The sequence below is a fragment of the Erithacus rubecula genome (assembly GCF_903797595.1).
Source record: "Erithacus rubecula genome assembly, chromosome: 2".
In the NCBI taxonomy this organism is placed as follows: Eukaryota; Metazoa; Chordata; class Aves; order Passeriformes; family Muscicapidae; genus Erithacus; species Erithacus rubecula.
In genome coordinates, this window is record NC_136685.1 from 108,026,767 (window position 1) to 108,054,490 (window position 27,724).

Here is a 27,724-nt window from a genome sequence, read left to right on the forward strand (position 1 = left end):
CTTTCAGATCTTCTTACAGACAATAAAAATATCCTCAATTGAACACAAAGTAATCCAAACCCAAACAGATGTGAATTGCCTGAAACACGACTATTTTGGGCTTTCCTCCTGTCAACCAGGAGAGCTGAGCAGTGTGCTGCTCCTGGGATGAAGGCACAGACACCCACAACAGCTGCTCTGGGAATGCCAAGCATGATCAAACACAAAGGAGGAAGTTGCCAGGCTGAAGCTGTTTGTTATCCTCGAGAGAGCCTGTCAGCTCTGCTGTGCCCAGCCCTGCCCTGCCAGCTGCAGCAGCACAGAACAGGCTGCAGGATCCCAGAGGGATGCAGGCAGGGCACTGGGAGGTGAAGGGGAGGGCACAGCCCCTACTGCTGCTGCCTTCTGTCACATCTGCCCAACAGCCAGCACCACGAGGGGCAAGGCAGGGCTGGCAGCCCCAGCAGCAGAAGCTGGGGCTACAGATGCTGAGGACACCCAGGGCCTGGCTCAGGGTAGTAAATGGAGCTATAGGAAATGGTCACCCCACCTCACCCATCCTTTACAGCCCCCACATCAAGGCTGGAGATCACAAATGCTTTTCTGCCAATTTTCTGAGAGAAAACAGCAATATCCTGAGTCACAGGGGAGGAGCTGCTCAGTTTACCTTGTTAATGTCAGAGATGAGTTTGCCCTCCCTTGGCATGTACACTTTCTGATTGTTGGCTCTCATTTTGCTTTGGATGGTAAAAAGCAGCACTTCCAGGTTTCCTTTTTCTGTAAATCTAAACAAAATTTTGCAAGAGAATTGAGTTACAATTGAACTTTCATTACTGCTAAGGTATAATCACAGAATCATGGATTGACAGAATGGTTTGGGTGGGAAAGGACCTTAAAGCCCATCCAGTTCCACCCCCTGCCAGGGCAGGGACATTTTCACTACCCCAGGTTGCTCCCAGCCCTGTCCCACCCAATCTAGAACACTTCCAGGGATGGAGCAGTTACAGCTTCTCTGGGCATCCTGTGCCAGGGCCTCCCCACCCTCACAGGGAGCACTTCTATAAAATATTGAATTTAGTTGACTAAACTATAATAAAGCACTTGTTTAAAATGTTGACATGGTGAATGGTACATTCACATAAACACCTCCATCTTGTGTGAAGCTGGGAGCCCTGGAAATAGCCCACACTTCCCCTGGAGCCAGTTGAGGCAGACAGCAAAAGCAACTTCACAGAAGTCAGCTGTCTGAGTGTTTGGATTTAAACCCCTCAGGGGACAGGAAAAGGCTTTTTTTCAATTCTAGTACGTGCACCGTCCTAGTTTACATCATCAGCACAAGAAATGGAAGTTTTATTTAAAGCTCTCTGCAGTCAATAAACTCTTCCCACTGTTTTCCCTGTGTTGTACATCTGGGAAATAAACAAACTCTGGGGGCATTAGGGAATAGTCTGCAGTTTTAGAAGTCTGGATCCTGTAATGTTTCGGGTTGTGATTATTATCCATTAGAACTCAGATTAGACAAAAAATAATAAACAGATTTGATATCACAAAGCTAAAAGAGGCTTTCCAGTAATAAGTTGCCCAGTTTTGCTTGTATCAGTTTGAGTAAGCAGAGCTGTTTAACAAAGCCAGACATGCTTCCTCTTCATGTTGGATAAGCAGTAGGGATATTTTAATAGCAGCATTTTGGTATTATCCACTGCTATTAAAAGCACGAGTGGTGACATTACTGTACTACCACGGTATGCTATTGCCACTCATGTGATAAGACAGGCATCCCAGGGCAGGGACAGCTTCCAGGACTCCCAGATCCTGTGGGAGACATGCTTTCCTCATTGCTGTTGTTATTATCTGCACGCTGAACAGCACAAAGCAAACGGGCCCCAAGCAACATCAATGAGTACCAATCAGGAATATGAGAGCTGGGCTTGCTCAGGAAAACAAATCCTTAAGCCACAATTAAAATTACTTGGATGTTTTGTGTTTTTTTTTTAAAATCAATGAGTGACTAAGCCAACAGGACCACTGGGTGTTGTGTTAAGCAGGGATTGAACTCACTTGGGTGGTTTCTCCACTGTGCGGTAAGTGTTGAACGCCTGCAGCTGCTGCTGCACCCCAACCAGGGAGTTGGCAAATTTGCGATTGTTGATGATAATGGTTTGCTCAATCCACTCCAGCAGGTCAGAAGCCAGGGACTCGTATTTTTCTATCATTTTCTCTGTTTCAATGGCATTGTCAAGCACCTGCAACAGCAGCACAACACACATGAGTCACAAGGGCAGTGCTCTTCAGTCATTTAAATCCAACAAGCCACATAAAAGAAACTGCTGGAAGACTTGGGTTGTGAATCAGAGTACTCACTGCTGGGATCCCTGAGGAATGAGAGCTTGGCATTTTTCAGCACTAAATTCCCAAGATCCCACAGCAATAGGGGGGCAGAGCTGAGGCTGACACAAGGATTCATGTTCAGTCTGCCAGCTGTGAGGACGGGGGCAATGTTGCCGAAGGACAGAGGATGATTGCTCATGTTTTAAATGAGGGACTTTTCCAAGGAGACAGAGGGCCCAGAGGGTGAGGAGCAGTTAATGAGAAAGGAAAAGTAGCAATGATGCAAAATTACCAAGCAAAAATAAACCAGCCAAGTGTTTTCTAATGTGAGGCAGCTGGAAATTAACTACTCCTCATAGTCACATGGGAATATTTAACATTCAAAACACATTCAAAAGCAAAAAAATAAAAACCACCAGAGAGTAGACTCTGAAAAAATCAACACCCAGGAGGAGAGAACATCAGAAATGTTTCACCTGCTGTGTTACTATATAATTTAAACTTGCAGACCTTTCCAATACGTTTTCCTTCGACAGCCAAAGCTTTCATCTTGGAGAAGTAGTGGTAATATGTCACCACATAGGTGATGATTGACTTTTCATCAGGGTGATCAACACTGATATCTGCAAACCAAACAAGAGTTATCTCAGCATGCTGAGGCTGCAGGGGTTACACCAACAGAGCTCAGATGCACCAAGGATGCATTGGGGACTCAGAGAAGGGCTCAGTGGCAGTGCAGTCCCTAAGGCTGGTGTCCTAATAAAAAGTAAACTGAGCAGCTTTGCACTGGTTCTGGCAGTAGTGTGGACTGGGGCTAAAGCTTGGGGACTTTGGGCTTTGCAGTCAAGTCCCAGACTTTGCCACAGCTTGTGCACAGCCAAACAACTCCTCTGGTGTCTGTGTGAGTTGACAGAACTACTGCTAATTGACAACTTCAGTGCTGCGTCAGCATTTGGAGAGAGGAATTCACACCTATGTCTGTCCAGGTGAATCTGAGAGATACAGGTGGAAAACCAAACATTTCCTCTCCTGCAGCAATTCTGAGGCACTGGAAAACAAGCAAGAAGAAACTTGCCCAAACACATCACTCCTGGCCTGTGACACAAAAGGCTCCTGCCCCAGCACTGGGAGCACACACACTCCCATAGAAGCAAGGGCTGAAGCTTCTTGGCTCCTCTGCTTCTCTTCCTTCTCAGAAGGAAGCCTGGAATGACTTTATGGACAAATGGCCAGGCCAACAGACTTGTCAGATGGCAGTAAACAAACACAGGATTAAGGGCTCTTGTGCTACTGCTGTTCAGTTTGCTGCTGGAGACATCTCCCATTCTCTCCTTCCCTCACTGCCTGTATCACCAGGTGAGTCAGCAGCATCCAGCTGCTCTCTTGGACACAAAAAGCTGCCACAGAGATGTGCTCTGACATGGAGGGGTGGGAGGAAAGAGCCCTTAAGTGCTGAAACTGCTGGAATTCTTACCCTCAGGGTCCAGGAGCTTGGTAAGACCAAGGTGCTGCTCTGCAAGGTTAAAAGCATTCTGCAGATTGTAGTGTGCATTTGATTTCTTCAGCTTGTCAAAATCAATCAGATCAGGCCTAGACAGGATGGAAAATTCTTTAGATTTCCCAAAGCACAGTGCAGCCACCCTCAAATGAACTAAAATCTACAACCCTGGCCAAGGTTTCACGTGCCCTGTGCATTTCCCAGCAGTGTTAATGAATGAAGCACATGGCACAGCAGGACCTGGCTGTGGGACAGAACAGGGCAGAGCTCAACAGCAGGGAAGGTGACCCTGGAGGGGAGAAGAACAAAGCTGTGGTCTTGAGTCTCTCCTCATGCCCCTGGAAGCCTTGAATCCATCTGGATAACTCTGCCTGAGCTTGCCATGAGCAGCATCCCCAGCCATGGCAGCCTGGCACCATCCTTGTGCAGGGATTTCCTTTCCCTCAGGCTGCCCTGGGTGTGCTCCCCCACTCCTGCCCCCGAATTCCAGACCTGGGCATGGGTTACTCACTGAGGTACAAGAAGCAAACCAAATCTAAATAATCACAGGTGTAATTTATACCCTTGAAACCAAACACAGCCTGATTTGACTTTGGGTGTGAGAAGCTGCTGCCCAGCCGAGCTCACAATGATCACAAGAGCTGTAAAGCTCAAAACAAGGCAAGTTGCTGTAAAACTCTCAGCAACTCTTCAGCTTCCTGCTCTTCACAGATTTTTAAAACCAAGCTGCAAGGGAGCTGCAAAGCCAGGGCAGCCACTGAGCCACAGGTACCTGTGCTTATGGATCAGTGCATTGAAGGCCATGCCATCCCTCCAGCTTGTTGTGAAGTTGTGGATATTGACATTGGGATACCTGCAGAACAAACACAAGGAGAGTGCAATTAATACAGAGCCCCCAGTGCAGCTCTGCAGAGCAGGGAGACATTAAGTCATTGTTTCTTCAGAACAGGGTGAAAAAGAGTCAGCATGTTACTATAAATATTCATGGATTATCAGATTGGTGTGTTTATCACCCAGCATTAACATCTTAAATTCAGACTTTTCTGATTTGTAAACATCAACTCACTTGTCTTGAATTCCCTCTCTCTGAATCCACTGAAGTAGAGATTAATTTGCCCATTTAAAATTATTTCAGTAAGAACTCAAAATGGTGTAAGAACTTCAGAGATAATAACTTAATCCACACTCACCCAGCTGTTTTCATCTGGCACCACAAAAGCAAAGCATCTTTAGCAGATTTCTTCTCTTTGTTGTCTTCAGTTTCAACACTGATATCTTGGATCTAAAAGTAACATAAAAGACTTCAATATTTTTCTGAGAAAACATTTTACCTTTCTGGAAAACAATGCTGGGAAACACCAACATTAATGCTATTAAATGCTTATTACTATGCTATTTGTGATGAGTTATATATTTATTATATGGATGTGTTATTCTTTCTGCAGAAGGACTTCCCAGACTTTTCTCAATGGGGGCAAAGACCAATGTTGGAAAACAAGAAATCTCAAGCCTTAGCTGGGACACTAAAATAATTCCTGTGAGCACCTTTAATCCATGTCAGTGCCAGCCAGCCAGGTTATGGATAACCAGCTGATGGAGAGCAGCTCAGGGCAGCATTTCCTCCTGGATCTAGACTAGAGACTGGAGCTTCACATTTATTAGTGATTTAGAAATAAAGTTATATTAATTTCCCCACAGGAAACTCCCACCCTGGAGACTGATTTATCCTGACAGGTTCCCAAGCACCTCTCCCTCCCATCAGCTGGGAGCACCTGGAACACTCTGCTCCTAAAATGCAAAGTGAAGTTTGTGACAAACAGGCGTGGAAAGCACACAACAGGTGTGTGTGCACACAACTCTACCTGGAATCTCAGGATAATAGTCCAAATGAGGCCAAGTGTCAGCCTGTGATTCCCATCCACAATATCATGAGATCCCATGTTTTCCAGGTGCACTCGTTGCTCTTTCAGGAACTGGAGGGCTTTATCCACATTCTCCAGGCAATGGATGCGCATCCTTCCTTTGGTTGGTTTAGGCTAGAAGGTAAAAGCAAGAATAAAAACATTTATTACTGTAGATGGGAGGGGGAAAAGTCAGAGTTTGTCACTCTTCAGCCCAGTGCATCACCACTCCAGGCAGCAGCACTGCATTTGCTCCTCAAACTCCAGGGACACAACCACTCCTTGAATCTTCCAGCCCATTTTCACCAGGACAATGGAAGCAGGTGCCAAACCCATGGTGGAAAATATCCTGGACTTGAGCTGGACACATGGCCCCAAATTAATTCACTTTTCAAAGGATTTTTCCTGCTTACTTCCCTCATGTTTTCTCTCTAGGATATTCACTCACAAGCTCAGATTTTAATTGTGAGCTAGACAATAAATCTCCTTCAGAAGGAAGTGGCATTACTTTTCTTTGGTCAGTAAATTGGATGAAGAGTAAGAAAATAACAGAGATTTATTACAAATTTTTCTTCATAGGAAAAAACCTAATTAAAAAATCAGCTATACCAACATAACACAATTTTATGAAGGCCCAGTGTAACTGCAAAAATGCAAATGAATGTCACCAGCATGCAGAATTCTGCTGGAAAACTGCATAAAATTGAAGGAACCTTGTTCTGCAGATAAGGATTACAGCTGCATAGCCAGTCCAGTGTTCACTGGGATGTCACCAAAGGTACTAAGCCAAACAACTAATTGCCACAATTTCCTTGTTTTCTGCAGTGAATGTAATTAAGTGGCCATGGAAACAGCTCAGGCAATATTCTTGCCCCAGCCTGTATCCAAGGAGAAGAGTTTCTGCCAGGGCCATGGCACAGTCCCTGGATGGTGCAGAGGGAAGCTGTGCAGGAAGATGCCCTTTGGGACACACAAGCCCTGAGCCATCAGCTTCAGCCTCAGTCAGCCTGGGTCAGTTCTGCTGAGGCTGGGGAATGATGTGGGGTCAACCCACAGCTCCCAGCAAGGGGGAGAATTTCCAAGAGACTCACATTGCTCTGGAGTATAAAAGACTCTCCAAAGAGGCCCAGATTGCATGTACAGCCTGTGCACACCCCATACATCCCAAATGCTGCCACTGCAAAGAGCCACAGCTGGAGCAGGAGCAGGAGCAGGAGGGAGCTGCACAGTTGCTGAAGCCCACCAGAGATTCCTCACCCAGCAGGGACAATCTGGGACCCAGCCTTTAGCTGGCACCATCAATCACCAGGAGAAAAGTTGGAGCTAAGGCCTGACTGAGCCTTGCAAAGCACAGCCCAGGTGGGAGGCAGTTCTGGGCAGGAGGAAGGTGGAGGCCTGGCTGCACTCATCCCAGCCATGGCCACACCTGCAGCCTGGAGCAGCTTCCCAGGTTCCTCACCTGCACAGGGATGTTCCCAAGGCTCAGGAATGACTGTGACTGTGGCCATTTCTCAGAGCAGGGGCACAGCCTGGCCTGTCTCCTCTGCCCTTCCCACTGCCTGAAGCTGTACCTGTGCCTCACACTGCTGAGCAGAGGAGGATTGAAAAAGCTCCTTTTGTGCCCTCAGAAGTGCCAGTGCCATGGTTACAGAGCCAGAACCATTCACCAGAAATATTTTATGTAGAGGAAGAGGCGCCTGAGTCTGGTTTGTGCAAGGTGTGGCTGTGCTTGCCACACTCCCCTGCATAGCCTCAGGATGAGGCATAGTGAGACACATCTTGCACATTTATTGGGCTCACACAGATCCAGACACTGAGTGAGGGAAAGCAAGAACCAAACAGGCACATTGCAAGAAAACTGGTTCTACATCAAACCCTTCTTCTTCCAAGTGAAAATGTGACAGGATTCACTACAGAGAACGTGCTTAAGTGGTTTGACCTTTGAGCATCCAGGAATTGCAAGGAATTTACTAATCCTTAATTTGGTTATGGAAGAAACTGAGCTAAATTCTTAATCAGGCTGAAAACAATTCCCAGTTTTATTTTTCTGTTTGGGAGAAGCTGGTTAACAGTGTGTGCAAACCAAATAACAAGTGTCCTTTCATGCTGGCTGGGTTCTTTCCCACTGTGCTCAGTGAGAGCATTGCATGCTATCAGTTTCCTTCCCAACACTGCTGTGCAGAGGACATTATTCTGTAAGGTCTGGACTAAACTCTAGGATTAGGAATCAAACTGAGCAAGGTCAGGAAGGTGTAGGTATTGCTGATATTGGTTGCTCTCATTCTGAGTTTCTCCAACACAACTCCAAGGACTATGGTTTCTCACCAACAAAAATCAACCAGTAAGTTTTGGAAAATGCAGGGTTTGTGCAATCAAAGTGAGAGGGCAAAGAGCAGCTCTGCTTCCCTGACTGGCATCCAAAATCCTGGACTCTGCTCCACAGGCTCCAGCTCCAGAATGTGAATCCCTGTTTCTAGAGAGGAAACAACTGTTTGTTCCATTGCACCAGTAAATACACCATGTTTATGGTATATTCATCTATTCTAGTTTCTGCTTTCTTACCATTTGATGTCTCTGGTATTGATTTTAGGCCTTCTGCTTAAGATCTGCCTTCACATTTCCCTGGGGTACCATGGAGATGTCAGATCTACCTAATGTTGACTAAAAATAAATTCCAAGAACTGAAGAACATCAGCAAGTGGATGCTGCATGGCAATCCTCCTGGCATATTTTTGGTGTGTGTAAGATCCTCCTGGAATACTTTTGGTGTGTGTAATTGTTTCAAGGTTTAGTGCATTGCGTTTACTCGTGTTTGCAGAGCAAGGTGTGGTGGAATGCACTGTTCAAACAGAGCCTGCTGTCCTCCAGCCTCAGATAAGGAAGCTACAAAAAGAATGTGTGGTGGTGCAGGCAGCTGCCAAGGCCAGACGCAAACAATGATGCAAGTGCAGCTCCCAGAGCCTCCTGTCCTCTCCCCACCCCACAGCTACCTCAGCCCTGTTTGCATTTTCCAAAATCTGGACTGAAATATGGAAATGAACGGCGCAACTAAAGTCATGGGACTGCTCTGAGCTTCCTATTTGCTGCTGAAAGTCAAATCTTGGCAGGCAGACAGGCAGATTTAACCAGAGGTGACACAGTTGGTGTCCCAGCCCTCACACAATGGGGCAGGTTGGTCTCAACCATCCCTGTGTGAGGAACACCTGCTACCTGCAGTGAGCATGTCAAACCCAACACATTGCTGAGGTGAGAGGTCTGGCAGAGACAGAGAGGGGCTCTGAGCAAATTGCAGCTGATGAGCACAGGATTTGTTACCCCTGCAGATGATGAGCACAGGATTTGTTACCCCATACACAGAGGCACTTCTGTGCACTCACAACCCCTTTGCCTTTCCAGATGCACTCTGACAGCTCCTCTCCTGCCTCCCCACACACACACACACACACTACACTGGGCCATATGTTCCCACTCATTAACCAGAGTCTTAAGCCACTGAGCTCCACTAATAGGAGAGCTTGATGACAAGTGATTACCCAGCCCCTGCAGCCTTGGGTCTTAGCTGAAGGCTGGTATTTCTTTGAAAAGATTGCTCTAAATTAGGCAGTTAAGAGCATCGCCATCATTTAAGGAACTGAGGGAGAAGCTGATACCCAGCCATTTCCTGGCACCCAGTTTTCCTCTTGTGCAGCAGCATTTTTCACTACAAGGACTTTCTTACTCACCACTCCTTGTGCTGGCACCAAGGGGGTGCCTCAGCACACCCAAAGAAACAATTTGACCCATTTCTTTAAACTGATTTAGATATTCCCCTGACCAAAGCAAGCCCAAGCCTTATCTATCTGAGAAAAACCAAGTACACTCAGGGACATTCCTCAGCATGGGTGTAATGAGCTCCACACCTCCAGCTGCTCCCAGGGTGGTGTGGCCCTCTGCAGCTGCTGTCCTGCACAGCCCTGGCAAGCTCTGGGAAGGGGGCAGGAATGTGCCAGGCCTGCACACCTGCAGCAGTCTGGGCCACTGCCCACAGGGGCCAGCAATGTCCCCAGCATATCTAACTCATCACCACCGGGGGATCTAAGGGGATCAGGAACATTTTGTACTCTGTGCCTGGCAGATCTGGGAGCAGGGAACATGCTGAAAGCACTCAGCATGTTACCAGCAAGGAACCTTTGAAGAAGACTTCCTTTGATTGCCACTGAAGCCACTAGGAAGGCATTTTAATGGTGTCTGGATCCAGCTGAAGCAATAGAACTCTTTTTTTTTTTTTTTTTCCTTTAATATATAAAAAGACATTTTCAGTGCTGAACCCTCAGCACTCAGATTTCCTATACTGCAGTGGAGTCAAGGATTCACAAAACCATCTTAAACCTCACCCAACCCCCCAATGGATATTGATAAGCACTTACAAGTCTCTCTCCTGAAAGCACTTCCAGGAGTTTGATGAGCATCCTCCCATCTCGAAGGTCAGTGTACAGGTCTGTGATCCGGCAGGACACACGAGCCAGGTGGGAATTCACCCACTTTGTGAAGGTTTTCTTCTGAACTGCCTCACGTTCATCTGGGGGGAAACCACAAAGCATTACTCAGAATAAATCCCAGCTCGTGTTTCTGTGTGAAAATGGGATGCCCAAACATTTAAGGTTAAATCAAAGGTATGGCTTGTCTTTTTGGGAGAATCATTGCAATTGGGACTTTTCATTGAAAACCCACCATTCTTCACCTGCTGAGTTCACCTGCTCAGGAACACACACACAAATCCACAACAGATCCCCCAGAATAACACAAGTCATTTTGAATTAAGACAAGTATGATAGAGAGCAGAGACCAAAGCTTCCCACTGACTTTTTTCCCTTCTCACGACAATATTTATTTGCAGATTCAACATTTATAACTGTATTTACACAATGTCAACATGAATTTTCCATAACCACATGCCTGAGGTAGACGAGCATTTATATCAAGCCATAGAAAAATAGATTCTTTCCACCTTCCCTTCCCAGAGGCTTTCACAACTGTTTATAGAGGAAAACATTGGCTGTGAGAGCTCTCTTACTGCACAGGCTCACTGCAGTCCACATTAATTCACAAACTCCTACCCAGCTATCTGCCAAGCCCCGAGCTCTCAGACAGAAAACATTATACATCTCTGTGGTTACATTCTTGTGCCAAGAGCTTTGGATGAAGCCCTTCCTTGTTAGCCAAAAGTCCTTTCACTGAGTTGGGAAATACTACAGACCAAATTTGTCAAAACACAGGTGCTCTGACTCGGACTCTGAAAGCCACAGTCAGACAGATGAATGGAAGTGCTCTGCTTTCCCAGGCAGACAAGATTCCAAGCCTCCCATCAGTCTCTATGAAGTTGTTGGCATGTGCAGGAACAGGACATGAAGACAGGCTAATCCTAAACTACAGCGTCCCCAGCTCTGAAAGCTCCAAGAATGTTGCTTGAAACATGGAGAACATTCCAGATCTGACTGGCCAGGGGTTTGGTGGATGCTGTCCTTGTGCTCCCTTCCTGGCACTGCAGCCTGGTGGGGGCACAGTCCCAACACATTCATAACCAGTCACTGCCTCCAGAACCTCAGGGACAGCAGCAAAAATCTGATTGTGGTGATGTGGGATGACAGAGATGCTGAGAGTGAAGAGGATAGAAAGGTGAGGACCAAGTAAAATAAGAAAAGACAGAAGAGAATCAAATAAGAGAACAGTGGTGAGTGGGAGGGAGGGCAGACCTGCACTGAGTGGTGGTTTGCACAACTGCACAGACCCCACCCTAAGATTTCAGTTCCCCCCACTTATTTCTGAACTTGTCCTTCCTACCCATGTGGTTGGACATGACCAAATCTGCTGCCCTGAAACTGCCCCATTTTTGACAGCTTTTACCTACCTGTAAGGTGTGAAATTACAAGTGTGGCTTGGAAAAATGTCAAAGCTGGGATTAGTGACAAAACAATGTGTTTTGGGTGAACTGACAGTTTGCATTTTTGTGTTTGTCCTCACTCCATATGGAGCAGAGGATCCCTGTAATAGAGGAAGAGAACAGGAAATCAGCAGGAACTGCAGCTAGTGTCTACTAGCTTTAAATATATATTTTTATGAACCATTTATAGCAAGTGCCTGGGAATGCTGTATCTGCATATCTGCTTGTCTAGTCATCCATGCCTTTAGTTCAAGTATTTTTTGGAATAGAGTCACAGAAGAGAAACCTTGCATTAGTTGGTGCTTTTAAAAGAAAATTTCAACAGAAATCATGTCTCTTTTCACCAGCTTGTACAAGCCCTAAAACAGTTCAGCAACTTTGTTTATTTAATCACTGTAGTCTCAGGACCCTGAAAATAGTATTGGATATGCAAAATATATGTAAAACAAAAAGAGCTGTCAAATACCATCTCAAAGGCAACCATAAAAATATTACCTCAAAAATATGGTTATCAATAATCCTCCAGTTTGGGGTGACAGTGAAGTAAAGGAGTGGGAAAGAACGTCCATGTAAGTTTAGTAAAAGGAAGATGAAGAATCAGGGTCTAATTTTGAAGAAGGAAGCCATGATGTGGGAAATGCAGTGGCACATCAAGTCATGTTGTGAAACCTTTGGAGCCATGGTGTTAATGCCACCAGCTTGGGATCTTCTGGTGTTGGAAGCAAGGCAAGGAAGCCAGCAGAGCAGGCAGCCCTTCCAGGGCAGGGAAGACTGGTCCCTCCTGGGGACAGTGACCCAAAGGAGGACAAAGTGCATTTTTCAGGCAGTGGGGACTTGGGGAAAAAGCCCTGAGAAAGTCTGACTGACATCTCGAGTGCTGCCTCAGCATCCTCAAGCACTGTGAGCTGAGTCCAGCCTGGCTGAGATGCTCTGTGCTGAGGGAGCTGATGGTTGGGAGTGTTTTCTCTGCTCTAGAGTTCAAAGGCAGCGCTGCCTCTCCCCTTCTGCTTTCCCATTTCCCCAGCCTTGCTCTGGTGGCCTCGATTTCCTGTTTACAGGCTGCAGGGCCCCGCTGGTTTCTCGGCTCTCACCTCCGCCCCCGCCCCAGCTCGGGCTGCTCTCACCTGGTCCCACCCATCCTCTGTGCAACCGGCTCCTCCCTGCTGGCCCCACGCCTTCAAAACAGGGACAAAGTCTGCTGGGACCACAGCTCAGCTTTTCACATCAGCTCCACTAACTTCAGTACTGGAGCTATTCATGGCTTTTCACTTTCTTTCCATCTCTGCTCTGATTTACAGCAAGCAGGGCCCAAAGCAGGGAGATCCCAAATTGTCTGGGTGCAGCCCCATGGGAAAACCCTGTGGCAGCACACAAGGGCCAGGTCCCACAGGACACTGCCAACTTTTGGGGACAACCAGCAACTTATGTCAGACTGGAGAGACACAGGAGCTCTTTCAGGCTGCTAATGGGGCAGTCACCCAGGAAGGCCAGGCTTTATCTGCACTTGGCACAGGCAGAGCACAGCTCTAATTCCCCACTGACACTCTCAGCCAGAGAAGCCCCTGGAGGGAGAAGGCACAGCCCTTCCTACCCTGCATCACTTCACTCCTCTTGCACTCCCCACAACGTGGGAAAGCAAACCAAGCCCGTTTGGAAAGTGGTGTGACTGGGGTTGGTCATGTTAAAACCTCTCCTGATTATTTCTACATGGTGTTTCACAATGACAGCAGGTTTTTGCAATGCTTTTATCAACCCTTTCTAACTGATAAAATATTTTTTCTGCTCTGGGATTTCAGTTTAAAACACACGCAGAGTTAAAACCAAAGAATTTTGGTTGAATGTTTCAGATAAAGAGGGATATGTACAGAAATGTGGTGCTCAGAGCCCTGACAATCTGGTTAAGCAAACAACACAACTGTGACTGTCTTAATGTGCAAAAACCTGCACAGTAAGGGCCAGGTGCATCCATGAGTGGTGACTCCAGGGATTTAACATCAGCCACAGGCCCCAAGTGCTATTTACAAACCTCATGTGATGGTTTTGACAAACGTCCTTCATATTTTCAACAACAGAATTATGGATTTTGAAGATTAATTAAAACGAGAGGATATGGGTGGAGCTCCAAGTGTCCTACAGCTTGTGAAAACATTTGTTTCCCAAGGGTAAAGAGAAATGAGCAAGATGCAAAACATGCAGAGCAGGAAAACGGAAGCCGCTCTCAGAGCAGTATCGATAATAGAGAATCCAACTTATCTTGGAGCAACAGTGGGAAGGAAATTCCCTTTCTGCGGAAGGCCCCAGGACAATGCCTGCACCAGACAGAGCTTGCAAACCCCAGCACTGGGATTGTGATGCGTCAAGCACTGACTTTGTTTAGGAGTTTAGTAAATAAACCAGAGCTGGTACACTGACAACATAAACGGAGCTGGACAGGATCACAAACAGCCATCTAACCCCTTCCTCGCTTGAGGGGAGACCATTCTTCCTCCACTAATTTGATGAGAACAATTCTGACCAAAATGCAGTCCCACTTTCTGAAAGGCCAGAGCTCAGTTAGGAGAACCCAGCGTGGGACAGTGGGAGGGGGGTCACACACCAAGCCCTTGTCCCACGCTCAGCTCCGCTGGGTGAGCTCAATAGGGCTGTGCAGGATAATGGAGAATCTGTTTTAATGACTGCCCTGGGAAAGGCAGGGCTACAGGAGCTGGCTGGGACCAACGTGACCCTGTGTGCTCCCACATGCCAGCAGGGCCCCAGGGCCCCTGTGTGCAGCAGCACTGACCACAGCATGGCAAAGGTTACCTGTGCAGCCACCTGCCTGCTAGAAACAGCTTCCAGATCACTTCTGTACTGCTCAAACCACATTTCAACAAACTCACCTTGAATCCCTTTCAAATGGACTGGTAAATCTGCTTGGCCATTTACCTGAGCAGGTAAAATGACTTTGGGTATGTGGACAGCTCTCAGCAGCCCCTGGTCAGGGGCAAAGGCCTCTGCACAGCAAAGGGGGTGCTCTCAAAGAGCCCAGGCTGTGGCACTGGAGCACAAAAAGGAGAGCTGAAAGGAGCAGTCTGGAACTGCTGCTGGGCTCTCAGCCTCCCAGCCCAGCCCAAGGGCAGCTGCTTTTGTCACTGGCACTGTCCATGGGTCCCTGAAATACCTCAAGCAAGACAAATTACAGATGACTTTTAATCCCTAACTCCAAAAGCTCCATCTCCTGCAGGTTTCCATCTTATAGTTCCATGCTGGAAGTAATTTCTCCAGCTTAAAATGATTACATTTTTTCACTGTAGCACCCAGTGTGTGCCCTACATGAAACACTGCTGCATCCACTGATCAGCTGAATGCTGCTCTAAGCACACCACTTCTGCTGATATCCAGCATCCACAGCTTCCCAGAATTTCCAGATCATGTCCCCATTTAACAGAGCACAGAGAAAACAGAGCTTCTTTCACAGGACTGCATTCCCATTGCTGTTGGTGTTCAGGGTGCAGGATATCACCCCAGGCTTTCTCACAGATGCAAGGATGTGGAGTGAAATAGCCAGCAATGTTCACAGCTTCACAAATTCCAGCTGTGCTTAGAGGTTTTTCAGTTGAGAAAGATGAGTAAGGGAAGGGCAGAGCAGCTACTGAGACCAGAATGTGGTGTTCAAATAAGATTTTATCAGCAAATAACAGGAACAGATGTGCTGTGATAACCTTCTCTGTTGGTTGGGGTAAGAGAAGAGCGGTAGAGAACATGAAATAACTCTAACACGGCTCCAGCCCCTGGAACTGCAGGCAGGCTTGAATGGAACAAGCTGGCCCTGAGGCACACAGAGCCCTCACTCACAGAGTCTGACACAGCTCCTCTGGTCACCACTCCAGCAGCACCTTGACAAACACTGCTGCTGGCTCCTGCTCCTTGTCCCTGGCCAATTCAGGGCAGGGGGCTGCCAGCAGCCCTGGGCTGTGCCTCAGGCACAAACCCAGTTTGTGTGCTCCTCACAGCCCAGCAGGACCCACCCAGGGCTGAGATCCCTGTGGGACTGAGGTTTGTGGGGTGTGTAGCTGTGCAAAGCACTGAACTGATGCACCACTAAATATAGCCCAGAGGGGAAATGCACCTCGGTGTATCCACTGAGGACCAGCTGAGGAGAGAAACATCTGCCTCCTGAAATGATGGCCTTTCCACATGGTCCCACACATGCTCTATTAGTCCTTGGGCATCAGGAAGCCCAGAGAACAATGCATAAGCATGCACAGCCAGGCACAGAGTCTAGATGGAAGTATATTGCAATTGTTTTGCAGGGAAGAAAATGAAGGAAGGAGGAAAGATCACTGTTAGCTATCAGTAGAGAAAAGGAAATTTTATATTAACATTCAGGTTTCTCTTATAGAAATAAACTGAGCAGTGGATGCTGCTTTTCTCCAGCTGCAGATAACAATTTAGGACTGAAAATGAGATTGTAATATGGAAGAAACAGAGCTTAGTGTAGAAAACACAAGTCCATAGCACACACATGCAAGGACAAGGGGAAAAACTAGACCAAAACCTGCAGGAAGTCAAATTTGCACATGACATACAGAGAACATGATACACATGGGTCCAGTGCTTAGGAAAACATCTCCTTCACTTTAAATCTTGCTGACAGTTTACCATGGAGGAATGGGAGTGGAGCAGCTGACCATTCTCATGCAAATAGGATGCATTTGTTAATGGTTATTTTATGGCACAAAGAAATCTCTGGAGTGATTTCCAGTCCAAACTGGTGAGATCACACCAAAGCCTTTACGTGCTCCAGCATGACTTAAACAAGAACTTGAATGCAAATGTTAAAGATGACAAAGCAACGAGGGGAATTTGCTCGTGTCGTGTTTAGCTGGTGATTTCATTAGGAGCAAAATCTTCGCTTCTTTCCCGATTCTGCTACGTTGAGACAATTGTGGAGAAATCAGGGGTGTGTTCAGCAATCCTTTTGCTTTTACTAGGAGGCACCAGCCAGCTGCTAAATCCTATTAAATATCTACCCTTCCCTAATAAACGTTGCAGCATGTGACCACTTTCACTGCTGCAAATGCTCTAGAAAAGCAAAAAGGGAAAGCTACATAATGCAGCATGTGGAACAAACAATTCTGCTGCTTTGTCTCTTTGATGGCACTAAACCTCCCTCTCACAATGACACGGGGCACAGAACAATGTCGGGAGCCAGCCAAGCATTACGGGGCGTGGAAGGGCAGGTCCTTTCATTGTCTTTATTTTTACACAGGGTTTGTGGCATTTTGGTGTCAGCAACACAAAAATAAAACTTCCACAAGCAGATGCAGATTCATGAACAGGAATGGCTGCAAAAAGTTACTGTAAAGCCTCCCACAGCAAATAAATGTAGAAGTTTTCTGGGTTTAACAGACTAAACTGGTGGAAGAGCCCAGCTTTGGATTGATAGTTTTCATTTCAATTCAGAAGATGAAGATGACATATTTAGGCAGATTTAGAGGAGCAGGTGCCCAGCTCTCCCTGCATTGGTGATGGCTGTGATGAACATCCTTCTTGTACCTTCTTCAGGCACTGGCAGGCCACAGTCAGCTCACCCTGAAGCTTCTTTTCCTCAGGCTGAACAATCCAAATTCTCTTAGCCTTTCCCAAAGGAGAGGTGCTCCATCTCTCTAACCTCTAACCAGAGGTCTCCTCTCTTCCTCCTTTCTGAAGAAAGATGTTACAAAACCGTATCTACAGCAAAATAGCAGAAGTACAGATGAATAAAGGAGTAACTTTCTGGCCTCATGATGTGCAGTGTTCAGATGTGCCTCCTTTAAAAAGCAGCATGGAAAATGTCTCAGTGCTGCTGGCATTTTACACAAAAGGACACAAACCCCTCATGGCTGATTTGATGTTAGTGCTTGTTGCTACTTTTTCCTTTTGCATAAGAATCAAATTGCTCCATCAAAAGGAGCATGGAGAAAGCATCTGCCTGTCCCAGGACACTGACTCTGAAACTCCCACCAAAGAACATGAAAACCTGAGCTCACTACACTGATTCAAGTACACACAATCTTGGGGAGTCTTGGCAGTTTCCTTTAAAACACATTATATACATAATGCAGGGAAGGGCCAGGGGATTTCTGAGAGGGAAAAAACCATTTTTCCATCCTTGTCCAGACCACTCTTTGATTGGCAGTGTTGAGTGGGGAAGAGAGTAAGGCTTGGCATGGGCAGGGAACATGCCAGGTACTTCCCTACATCAGATCCATCTTATTTCTTCCCATGTTCAGCAAACCCAGCAGAATGAGAGTTGTTACAGTGGATTCCCTCTTGTCTGTGGGAAGGAAAGCAAGGGTAGGAAGAAGGAACTGGGGGGTTTTATTATCAGTGTTGGGAGACTGCCTCCCCACAGGCTGTGGAACTCCATCCTTAGGGAGATGCAGAACTCAGGAGGACAAATCTCTAAGAAACCTGATCTACTGTGGGAGTTGCCCCTGCCTTGAGCAGGTGTGCTGGACCAAATAAACTCCTCTTCCAGCCTGAAGTATTCTGTGACTCTATGAATTCCAGCAAGCTTAAAGAAGAATAGCCCAGAAGACTGTACTGCCAGTATTCCTATGGAATCTCACTGAGGGATTTCAGAGGGCTGTGGAACCTCTTCTTGCATCTGAGGCACAAGTTGAGACATTATATGGAGATCAAAGTCAAGCTGTAGTATGTTTTGACCATGCTTCTATAAAAACTCACTGCAATCAGAATGGAGAATAGATGAAAGAAAGCCAAACCTTTGTTGGTTTCATGTTTAAATCTAATTTCACCTTAATGACAGAGAAGCATGAGTAGAAAATAAAAAAATCTACAATGACTGCATTTAATCCTTTCAAAATATTAAATCTCTGTGCTAAGAGATGTTATCATTATAATTAATTGCTGCTAAATTATAATTTTCATTATCACAGAAATATTTTAAATGGAAGAACATATATTTAAACAACCACTGCGTTGATCAGGGATTAATAAGAGCTGAATTCAGAGCCTTGCTGAACAATGTGTTTAGTTCCTGCAGTTTCCATGGCCACACAATAATTTACTATTGTTAATTGAGTGCCATATTGTAGAGTCAGATGCAGTAAACTGTGCTGACAGGATGCTGAATAAAAGCAGCAGCACCACAGGTAAACCAGACCATAGCTCAGCAAACTAAATCCCAAAGGTGGAAACTGAATGAGTAACAGCAACCAAAATACTGTAGGGTTACAATAAAAATCACTTGTATAACTGAATGAACCTTGATATTTATAAAATGCCATTATTTCTAAAAAGGGAGTTTTGAAAATGCATTAATTTTAATGAGATCTGAGACAAACTGCTAATAAGAAGCATTAGAGAAAAAATCCCTAATCTTCTCTGGCTCTAATCTGCAAACCCATCATGCAGAGCTCCCAAGACAGTCCTGGAGTTGGTGTCTTTTGAGATTGGCAGAACTGACACCTTCACCTGTCTGCTTGCTTAAGAAAAGCTCCAGAAAACTGAACCATGATCTCAGCTTGAACACACATTCCAACTAGTCACTCTGCATGGTAAAGGTGTTATTTAAGAAATCCATGTGGTAATTTAAAAAATAACAATAAGAAGAAATCTTCCTTTTCATGCCACACCTACTTTATTGGGACTTCTGAGGCACAAACAAGTTGCACATGCATTCCTCATTTCACCTCAAAATTTCCTTACTTGCCTGTTTGATTTTAATCCAAAGGTCATTTATTACCTGCTTTTGTGGGACACTGTGGTATGTTTAAGCAAAATCATTTTAGCCTTTGGAATTATGCAAGAGTGGGGAAAAGAAAAGAGATCCCCTTCCAGCACAGTATTTCCTGCCCAGGTAATAACTTTCAAAAACCCCTTTGCTTGAAACCCTTGAAAGTCTCTCTGAGATGTAAAAGGTGATGCAAATTTGAAGAAATTAGAGTAAAGTTATACTTTGAATACCTTAAATGTGTATCTTCATCCAGAAACATCACTTGTTTCTTGTTTTTCTAGTCTGAAAAGTGGACTTGTGAGTTGTACTGATTGTGCAAGGCCTTGACTGCAACAATTGGAAGCCCTTACATGGGGACAGAGGTGTGGCTCCTGTGGAAGGGATCCAGGAGAGCTCCCAAGAATTTACCTTCACTTTCTTTCATTTTTAGCACAATGAGAAAATCATAAAAGCACTCAAAGACTCCTGATCACAGCATTTCACTGATGCCTCCTTAGCTATGTTGTGTCCATATTCTGGACTTTCCCCCTCAAAATGTGAATCAGTGATGTGGTGCTTTCTTTAAAAACCCCAAAACCAGAATAAAGCCCCAAACAGACAATGAGGTAGTGGCAATTAATAAACAAAAAGCAGCTTCTGAAAATTCAGTGTCTGATTAATGCTCCCAGTAGTCTGTCAGTGTAACAGCAATGTCACTAGAACCTGGTTCAGGTGTTGGCTAAGCACAGAGCTATTGCACATTTGCACAGACTACTTGTGCTTGCTCCATCTTACACATCTCCAATTCACATGGATATAGGGGTGCACAGCTATGAGAATGCACCTCACACTCGTTTGTATCCTCCTGAAGCCTCAGTCACAACTCACTGGTTTTCAAGTCTCCAAACTTAGACCCATTTCACACATTTCAGCCTAACTCAGATACACCAGATGTTTATGCAAAAGGAAAAGTGCCATGAATACAGTCTTGAATGTGAAGGCCACAGTGACCTGAAGCTGATGCCAGGGAAATGTTTCTAAACTTGGCAAAAGGAGCTAAACCAGAAGGGAGAGCTGACTTGTGCAGCACAGAAAACAAAAGGTGTTCTGGCATTAGGTGGCTCACACAGGTACACCTGAAAGCTGCCAGGAACTGGATGAGATGGGCCACACTCATGAGGCTGGAGGACAGGGAAAGGACAGCCACAAACCCAGCACCCTGAAATGGGCACTGCAGAGATCACAGCACCCTGCCCAGCCATTTCAGTCATTTGGGGAAAAGAGGGGGAAGTCCCCTTGGAGCTGCTGCTTCATTCCATGCCTGTCCCAGCCCTGCCATAGCCAGCCTGGGGAGCAGCTCTGCTGGCGCCAGGGCAGAGCCCCGACCCCTCCCTGCAGGGATGGCACTGCCAGGACGTGCTGCAATGGTTACAGCTTTTACATATCAGTGTCCTTAAGGGCTGTCTGCTCTCTGGGACAACTTGTGACTGCTTTTATTTAGGAAAAAAGCATGTGCAGTGAGGAATGAGCTGGAACACGGCTGGCGCCAGGCGCTGAGGACACAGCAGCATCTTTCAAGTGGCACAGAGCATCATTAGCATCAGTGTGCTGGCAAACACCACTGCAAGTCAACTGTTAAGAGCAAAGGCTCCAGTAAATAAGGTTTATATCATGAGAATTTTATTATATACCCTATCAGACATATTTATATTGAGGAGAGGCAGAGAGAGAAGCATTTGGTAATATATCAGCAGCAGATTTATGGAAAAAATGTTCCATAACTTCCACGTCTCACCCTGGGAGTTGCTCTCATAAGGACTTGGACCACAGCTAAGGGCAAGCAGCTCCAGATGCAGCCAGTACTTAATCTGACAGTGCACCTGCACAAGTGACAGAGGCCAGCACGTCACCCAGAGAACAGCTGGGAAACAGTCTGCAGGCACTGCCAGTTTTCTGAAGAGACTTCCTTGAGCTACAAGTGGCACACTCTGTTCCTGATCCCAGGGGAGGCCGAGGATAAACTCACCTCGCAGCCCACAGGGTGAACAAAGACACGGGGAGGGAGAGCATGAGACATGCAGCACTCAGAGGTAAAGACAACCCAAATTATTGAACTGCCCGTGACAAGAACAACAGGAAGGTCAGAAGTTCAGAACACCACCAATATTTGATGTTTCCAGACACCTCCCCTATTTATTCAGAGCCTGCTTAAGTGCCATTCCGTAATGGCTCTTACTCATGTCAGCCTGCAATCACAGTACAGTCACATCCCTGATTTCACAGCAGTCTCTCCCATTATATTGCCAGGCAATCTGAGCTGACAGAGGAACACACCCTGGAAAAAGCAGCCGTTGCACTACCAAGGTCTAGCTTCCCTCCAAATAACTGTGGAAAGATACTAAACTAGATGTAGAATTAATTATTACCCAAAGCAAACCGTAGTTCGTTGACTACAGATGGGATGGTCAGGTTTTCACTTCTCCCTTTTCCTGGAACCAAACCATAATCAGATCATATTGTCAAAAACTGGAAACACTTCCTGGACAAAATGAGCAGTAAGAACTGGACTTTGGAGGCTTTTTGAAGGGAGAAAGCAGACCCCAATACATGGTATTAGCACTGGGGAGTTGTTATTTGAGAAAAATGTAGGAATAGGAGTGGATTTGAGAGACAGAATCCCTCGGCTCTGTGTTGTTTGTGCAGTTCCTTTTAATGGGGCTGCATTGGTTTAGACTATCTGAGAAGTGGGTGCTGCATATTGGCTGATTTTCTGCAGTTTGCCAAGCCATTAAGTGAAATGTAGGAATCTTTATTAAACCACAGGGGTTTCATTCCAAGAAAAATCTAGGCAGCCAGCGTTTATTCTGTTCAGATAAACTCTTAAATCTCTTTGTAACCACATGTTGTTTTGTTTAATCTTTGAAGGCATAAGGTCACCCTTTGCTTGTGATTAGAGTCCTGTGGTCACACAGATCATGTTTGTACCTTGCCACTGCACTTTTTCCACTGACCCTTTGGTGAGCAGTTCTCCAGCTCCTCAAGATGAAAACAGTCCTGACAGAGCTAAAACAGGCAAGACAACTCAAAGCCACTAATCTCAAGACCAAAGCAATTCTAAGAAGCACATGTCTGGCCATCTTGGCAATAGTGTAGGCAGAGATGGTTGAAGTCTCTGCAAGGACACCAAATATGCCTTCTGTACATTTGGGACAATGCTCCTCATCTTTGCTAATATAAATAATACATAAGAATCATATTTGTGACCTCCTCCCTAAACAGTTTAGCTAAAATCAGTGCAGGATTGTGCTGATTCCCACCAAAGAGCAAAATGACCCTTTGCCACTACATGTAGCTGGGCTGATCCTTCCAAGTTCCAGCTTATATTTGTATGCACAAACCCGACTTGACTGAACAGGGAATGATCAGCACTTGCAGTTACCCCATGGAAAGGCCACTGGGTAATGCCAGCTCTTTCACAAGCCCTTTGAAAAGGCAGCAGCGTGGCCCCCAGACCATGTCCCAGTGGCTGCCTGCGTGTCTGCCGGGCTGTGCTGTTCCTGCACACTGAAGGGCCTTTCTCTGTAAGCTCCTTTCTCGGGAACAGTGGGGCATTGAGCAGGGCTACAAGCCTGGTTAATATTAGTTTGGCTACAGCAGTGCTCTCCCAACAAAGGCGGCTCTCAGCCCGGGATACCCTCGCTCCAGCAGCAAGTGCACAAGGGCTTTTGTGTGCGCGTGGGCTCTCCCGGCCACCGCCACCTCGGGCTGCGCATCACAAGTCACAAGCGTGAGCGCTGCCCGTGCCTCGGGGCCCTTCCCTCCCTCCGGGCCTTTCTCCTGGGACACAAACGCCGGGACTCGGCTCCCTGCATTTTCAGGAGCACTGAGCAATTTGGGCTCACGTGCTCTCCCTAATTGCACGAGGCTCCCTCTGCGTGGCTCTCGTTTAGGCACAGCTGGGAGTGAGGCCCTGCTCCCCACAGCACCCCTGTGCTGGGAAGGATGAACCAGGAAAACCTTACAAATACCCCTGTGCTGATTGGGGTCCCCTTTGCTTCTGCCACCAGAGTTTCAGAGCTGCTGGAATGTAGAGTAATCCACCAGCTTCTTACTCTCTGCACAAATGACCCTTCACTTCCAAAGGACTGGTTTGGAGTGGGAGGGGAGTTGTTTACTAATGCTTATTAAACAACTTTAATCTTTGATGAAGTGTCACTTCACTCTGGGATAAAGGCCATCACCTGCCAGGCCCAGATATAAACATCCAAATGGAATTTCAAATTTGATTTCTTGTGGAAAGAGCAAAGCAGATTCTCAGCCACGTTATGACATTCTACCTCCTTCACCACAGCTTTGAAAGTCAACAGAGACCAATTTCCAATATTTGGTGTAAGAGTTTTCCCAAACCCATCTATTCAATGATGATAATTCATTTTCACACGAGGAAAAGGTGTCACTGTCATACCCTGCTACTTAATAGCTGATACTTAATACGTCTCAATTCAATTTAAACAGTAACAAAAAGACCTTCAGAGCTGTTAGTAATAAAATACTCACGAAATTCAGGCTCTGAGCAGAAGGGGTGCAATTACCAAGCTCCACACCCTGTGCTGGGATCTCACAGAAGAGGAGTTTAGCAGAGGGAAGAGAGAATGGGGATTTTGTGAATCACATAATTTGATTTTCTTCACCATTTCTACTAAGTTTAGATAGCAGCTCATCCACTTTAACAGTCAAAGCGTGCACTCAACAGAAAACAGAGAGATGAAAGAAACGAAGGAAAAAGAGGAAATCACAACCCCAAATTGGGAAGGAGCTCAGGAATGGAAGACAACCATTGTTCTGTTGTTTTATCACCACTTTCATCTCTGTCCGTAGGCTTGTTTTATTGCCCCACTTTCCACACGACTTAATGGCAAAACCCACAATCCATTTGAATAGGGCTTTTGGATAGGAAAAATATTTGGAGTGGGAGCCTGTACTCCCAGGTGATTACAACATGCCCATGAAACACTGGGATGGTCTGTGACAGGAGCTTTTGGAGACATGGAATGCACAAACACCCAAGGGCTGATTCCTGTGCTGCATTCCCAGATCCATGAGCTGTGGAGATTTACACCAGTTGAGCACCACACAAATCATTTTACTCTGGCTGCATATCTCCTGCAGGGTATTCAAAACACGTCCCATGTGAAAATATCTGCTGACAAGCTTTGTTTACTTCATTTCAGAGCCATAAAAAAGTGCTCCAGAATTGCCCTTTTTAAAACAAAATTAGGCTAGAGCACACAGAGATTTTCTGGTTGTTTTTAAATTATGTTCCTTACACACACAGTTAAAAAACCAAATGTTACAAACATACTCTAAATGAAAACTGAAGAGAACAGACTACAAAAGACTTGAGCCAACGGCTCGGAGTTGTAAATGTTCACAGTTATTTCAGTGAAAAGCCAAATCCAATTTAAGTGTTTACTTTTGACCTGTATCAACACTGACCACATGAGCAGAAATACCTTAGCTCCTTTAACTTGCCTTCTCTATCTCCACAAGTACGAAAATCCATGTCCATGAAAATGTACATTTTTGCCCAATAACTGAGTCGGGATTTAGATACATTTGCAGAAACATTTAGATACATTTATTTACATTTGCACTGGAAGGAATAAGGACCCGGCTACCACAGAAATGCACGTTTAGGTCAGTTTGGGATCCCTTTAAAACTCCTTGCAAATCTAACAGGGCATCCAACTGTGCAGCTTGTGCTCAGGTGCTCACCCAGACCAGAAGACTGAAGAGTGCTGTGACACACATGTGCTCTTTGGAGTGGTGCAGACACCAGAAAATCCAGCAAAATTTGCCACACAGACAGGAGGATCTCCAAACTCCACAACCTGTCCAGACTGCTGAATTCTCATCATTATCACCACAAAAAAATTCACTACCTAACAGCATTTTAAAACTACTGTCAGGGCCAGGGAGCCTTAATGCCTACATGATAAAAGCATTCATATCCCCACACCTTGATGCTTCTGAGAACCTGGGGGGTAAGCCAAAACTCTGTGTAACCCAGACACATTTCATCCAGAATGAAATTCAGCCTCCCTGCATTTCAGCTTTACCAGAAATTACCATGACAAGAAATGCCAGTGACCCATTTGGTAGACAAAGTAGGGTGTCCCAGGTCAGTAATCAGTGCCTGCAGCTATGCAGGTCACTGCTCCCAGCAGACTCAAAGCCTCCCAAGGGAAATCTCCCAAGCAGGAAGGCGACTGCTGGGACTGGCTGCTCCAAGGGCAGCATGGGAGGAACTCCGAGGATCCTGGTGTCACAGAGGGCGTCTGTGCCCTGGTGCAGGACAGCACTGCAACCCCTGCAAAGTGCCCTGTCCGCAGCAGGAGCTCCCTGCTTAACCTTGAGAACATGCAGGGAGTTGGGGGAAGGTTTTCTTGCCGCAAAAACTATGGGAAAGTCCTGCTTGAGAACAGAAAACCAAGAAAATCGTCCTACTGTCCAACCTACACATATATTCACACACGATCAAGCTGATTACCAGTGACCACTTAAAAATGGAAGTGTGTCTTTTTTTTGTGCCAAACCTCCTTGGGTCATTGCAGATCAAAGGATTCCAAGCCAAGGAGCTCCCCTGCCGAAAGGCTCTTTTATCAGAGAGAGGAGCTTTGCCCCAAACACCCAAAATGCATTTGCATTGCCTTTCCTGGGGCAGGTAGTGCTGTGCAGCCACAGTCAGCCTTGTATCCCCATGAAACAGAGTTTAGAACTGATCTTAAACACCTCTGATGGGAAAGGCAGCTCACCTTTCCTACAGCTTATTCCAGTGTCCAGTGTTTTAAACATACTATTTCTAACACGGCTCAAAATACAGGCACTTCCTCTCATGCAGTCTGAGCACCAAAACTCACCAGGCTCCCACTAAAATGCCCGATGTCCAGCCTGAAAGGCAGCATTATAAAAATCCCCAAACCTGAAATGTCCCACACAGCAGGACACAGGGCAGAGCTCCTCTGAAAGCTGGTTTTCCACCGGGACTTATCAGGAGTGCCGATCTAGCTCACCCCCACCCCCCAAGATTCCTCATTTGTAATTACCGCTGGAAATCTCACACCTCGGGCACAGCCCCGGAGCTGAGACCCAACTTCCCAATGACAGGGTAAGAGACAGAGTCACCGAGCTCCCGAATGCCAGAGCTGTTCATAAATCCCGCTGTCCTGCTAAGCGGCCGGGAAGAGCCCCTGGAGCAGTGATGATAGCTGCTTCCCTGTGCACCCTTCCCGCTGCAAGCTGATACAGCTGCAGGGATCTCCTTCCAAATTCCTGACTTGCATTAACCTCTTCCTGCCAGCTCCTACACCCGTGCCCAGCCAATCCACAGGATCCTGCCACATCGGCATCAACAACGGATCTGGTGTGATTCGCATTTAATTCCTCAATGTAGCAGGACAAACTTTCTCCACGGACAGAACCATGTTTCCCACAAACAAGTTTTGGGGTTCTGTCTTTACTTGCAGCGAGCAACGGCAGCCGTGCAACCTGATCCCTCTCTACTGCACAAGTGGCCATGAGAACCAAAACTCCACACCTAGGCTTAAGATGATAGCAAGCACTGATAGTATCGCTCACTTATCATTCCAGGACCGGGTGAACTAAGCATAATGGGAACTTACTGAAACTTCAGCAAGGAAACATGACTTGCTACAGCATTTTTCTCCCTGCACCTGTGCTGGCAATCTCACGGGCACAAGGACTGGGTATGCTGAACTCCTGGATTATTTTACACTGGACTTCGGGGCTTCTTTTGACACAAAGACAAGTCTTGATCCACCCCTAGCAATGGCTTCTGCCACATCCTGCTTCTCTTTGGCCCATCAAGGCAAATGGCAGCTGCCAGGTGACCCTTCCAGGTGCAGAAGGAGCCTGTCTGGTCCCTTCACTGCAGTCCCACAGCCTAAGTGGGACTGGGCTGGAAAATCTGCTTTAATCACCCCACAACCACCATCAAGCTGAACAAGTTTCCTTACAATCATCACTTCAAGGCATTTAAAAAGAGGTGGAACATAGGAGTGCCTAGGGAATCGTATGTGATGTGAATTTGCTTTGTCCATAGCATTTTGGGGCAGAATTAGGCTGCCTCCTCTCTTCGTGTGAAGCTGGCAGTGTCAAACCCCGTGTATTGTCTATCTTAGGAAAGAGGAGATCAGAGACAGTTGTCTTCCACTCATTGCTGATTCAGACTTCTCTTTGTACAGGGCCTGAGCACTTGCTCTGTGTTATTTTAGACAAAACAATATACTCCCAAGTGCTTTTCTTGAGCAACATTCACTAGGTCTAAACAGTACCTTATTAAAATCTAGTGCAAAGCTGGGGATTCACATGGTAAC

At 46.1% G+C, this 27,724-nt stretch overlaps 1 protein-coding gene across 1 annotated transcript in view; it reads right to left on the reverse strand.

The window, feature by feature from the left end:
• The window catches only part of SPTBN1 (spectrin beta, non-erythrocytic 1), a 110,742-nt gene that overhangs the window by 35,743 nt on the left and 47,275 nt on the right, over positions 1 to 27,724 (reverse strand). Inside the window, 8 exon segments of the mRNA XM_079298526.1 lie at positions 647 to 764; positions 2,038 to 2,222; positions 2,818 to 2,930; positions 3,782 to 3,897; positions 4,578 to 4,658; positions 4,996 to 5,087; positions 5,668 to 5,841; positions 10,113 to 10,264. Coding sequence (XP_079154652.1) covers positions 647 to 764; positions 2,038 to 2,222; positions 2,818 to 2,930; positions 3,782 to 3,897; positions 4,578 to 4,658; positions 4,996 to 5,087; positions 5,668 to 5,841; positions 10,113 to 10,264 — 1,031 coding nt within the window.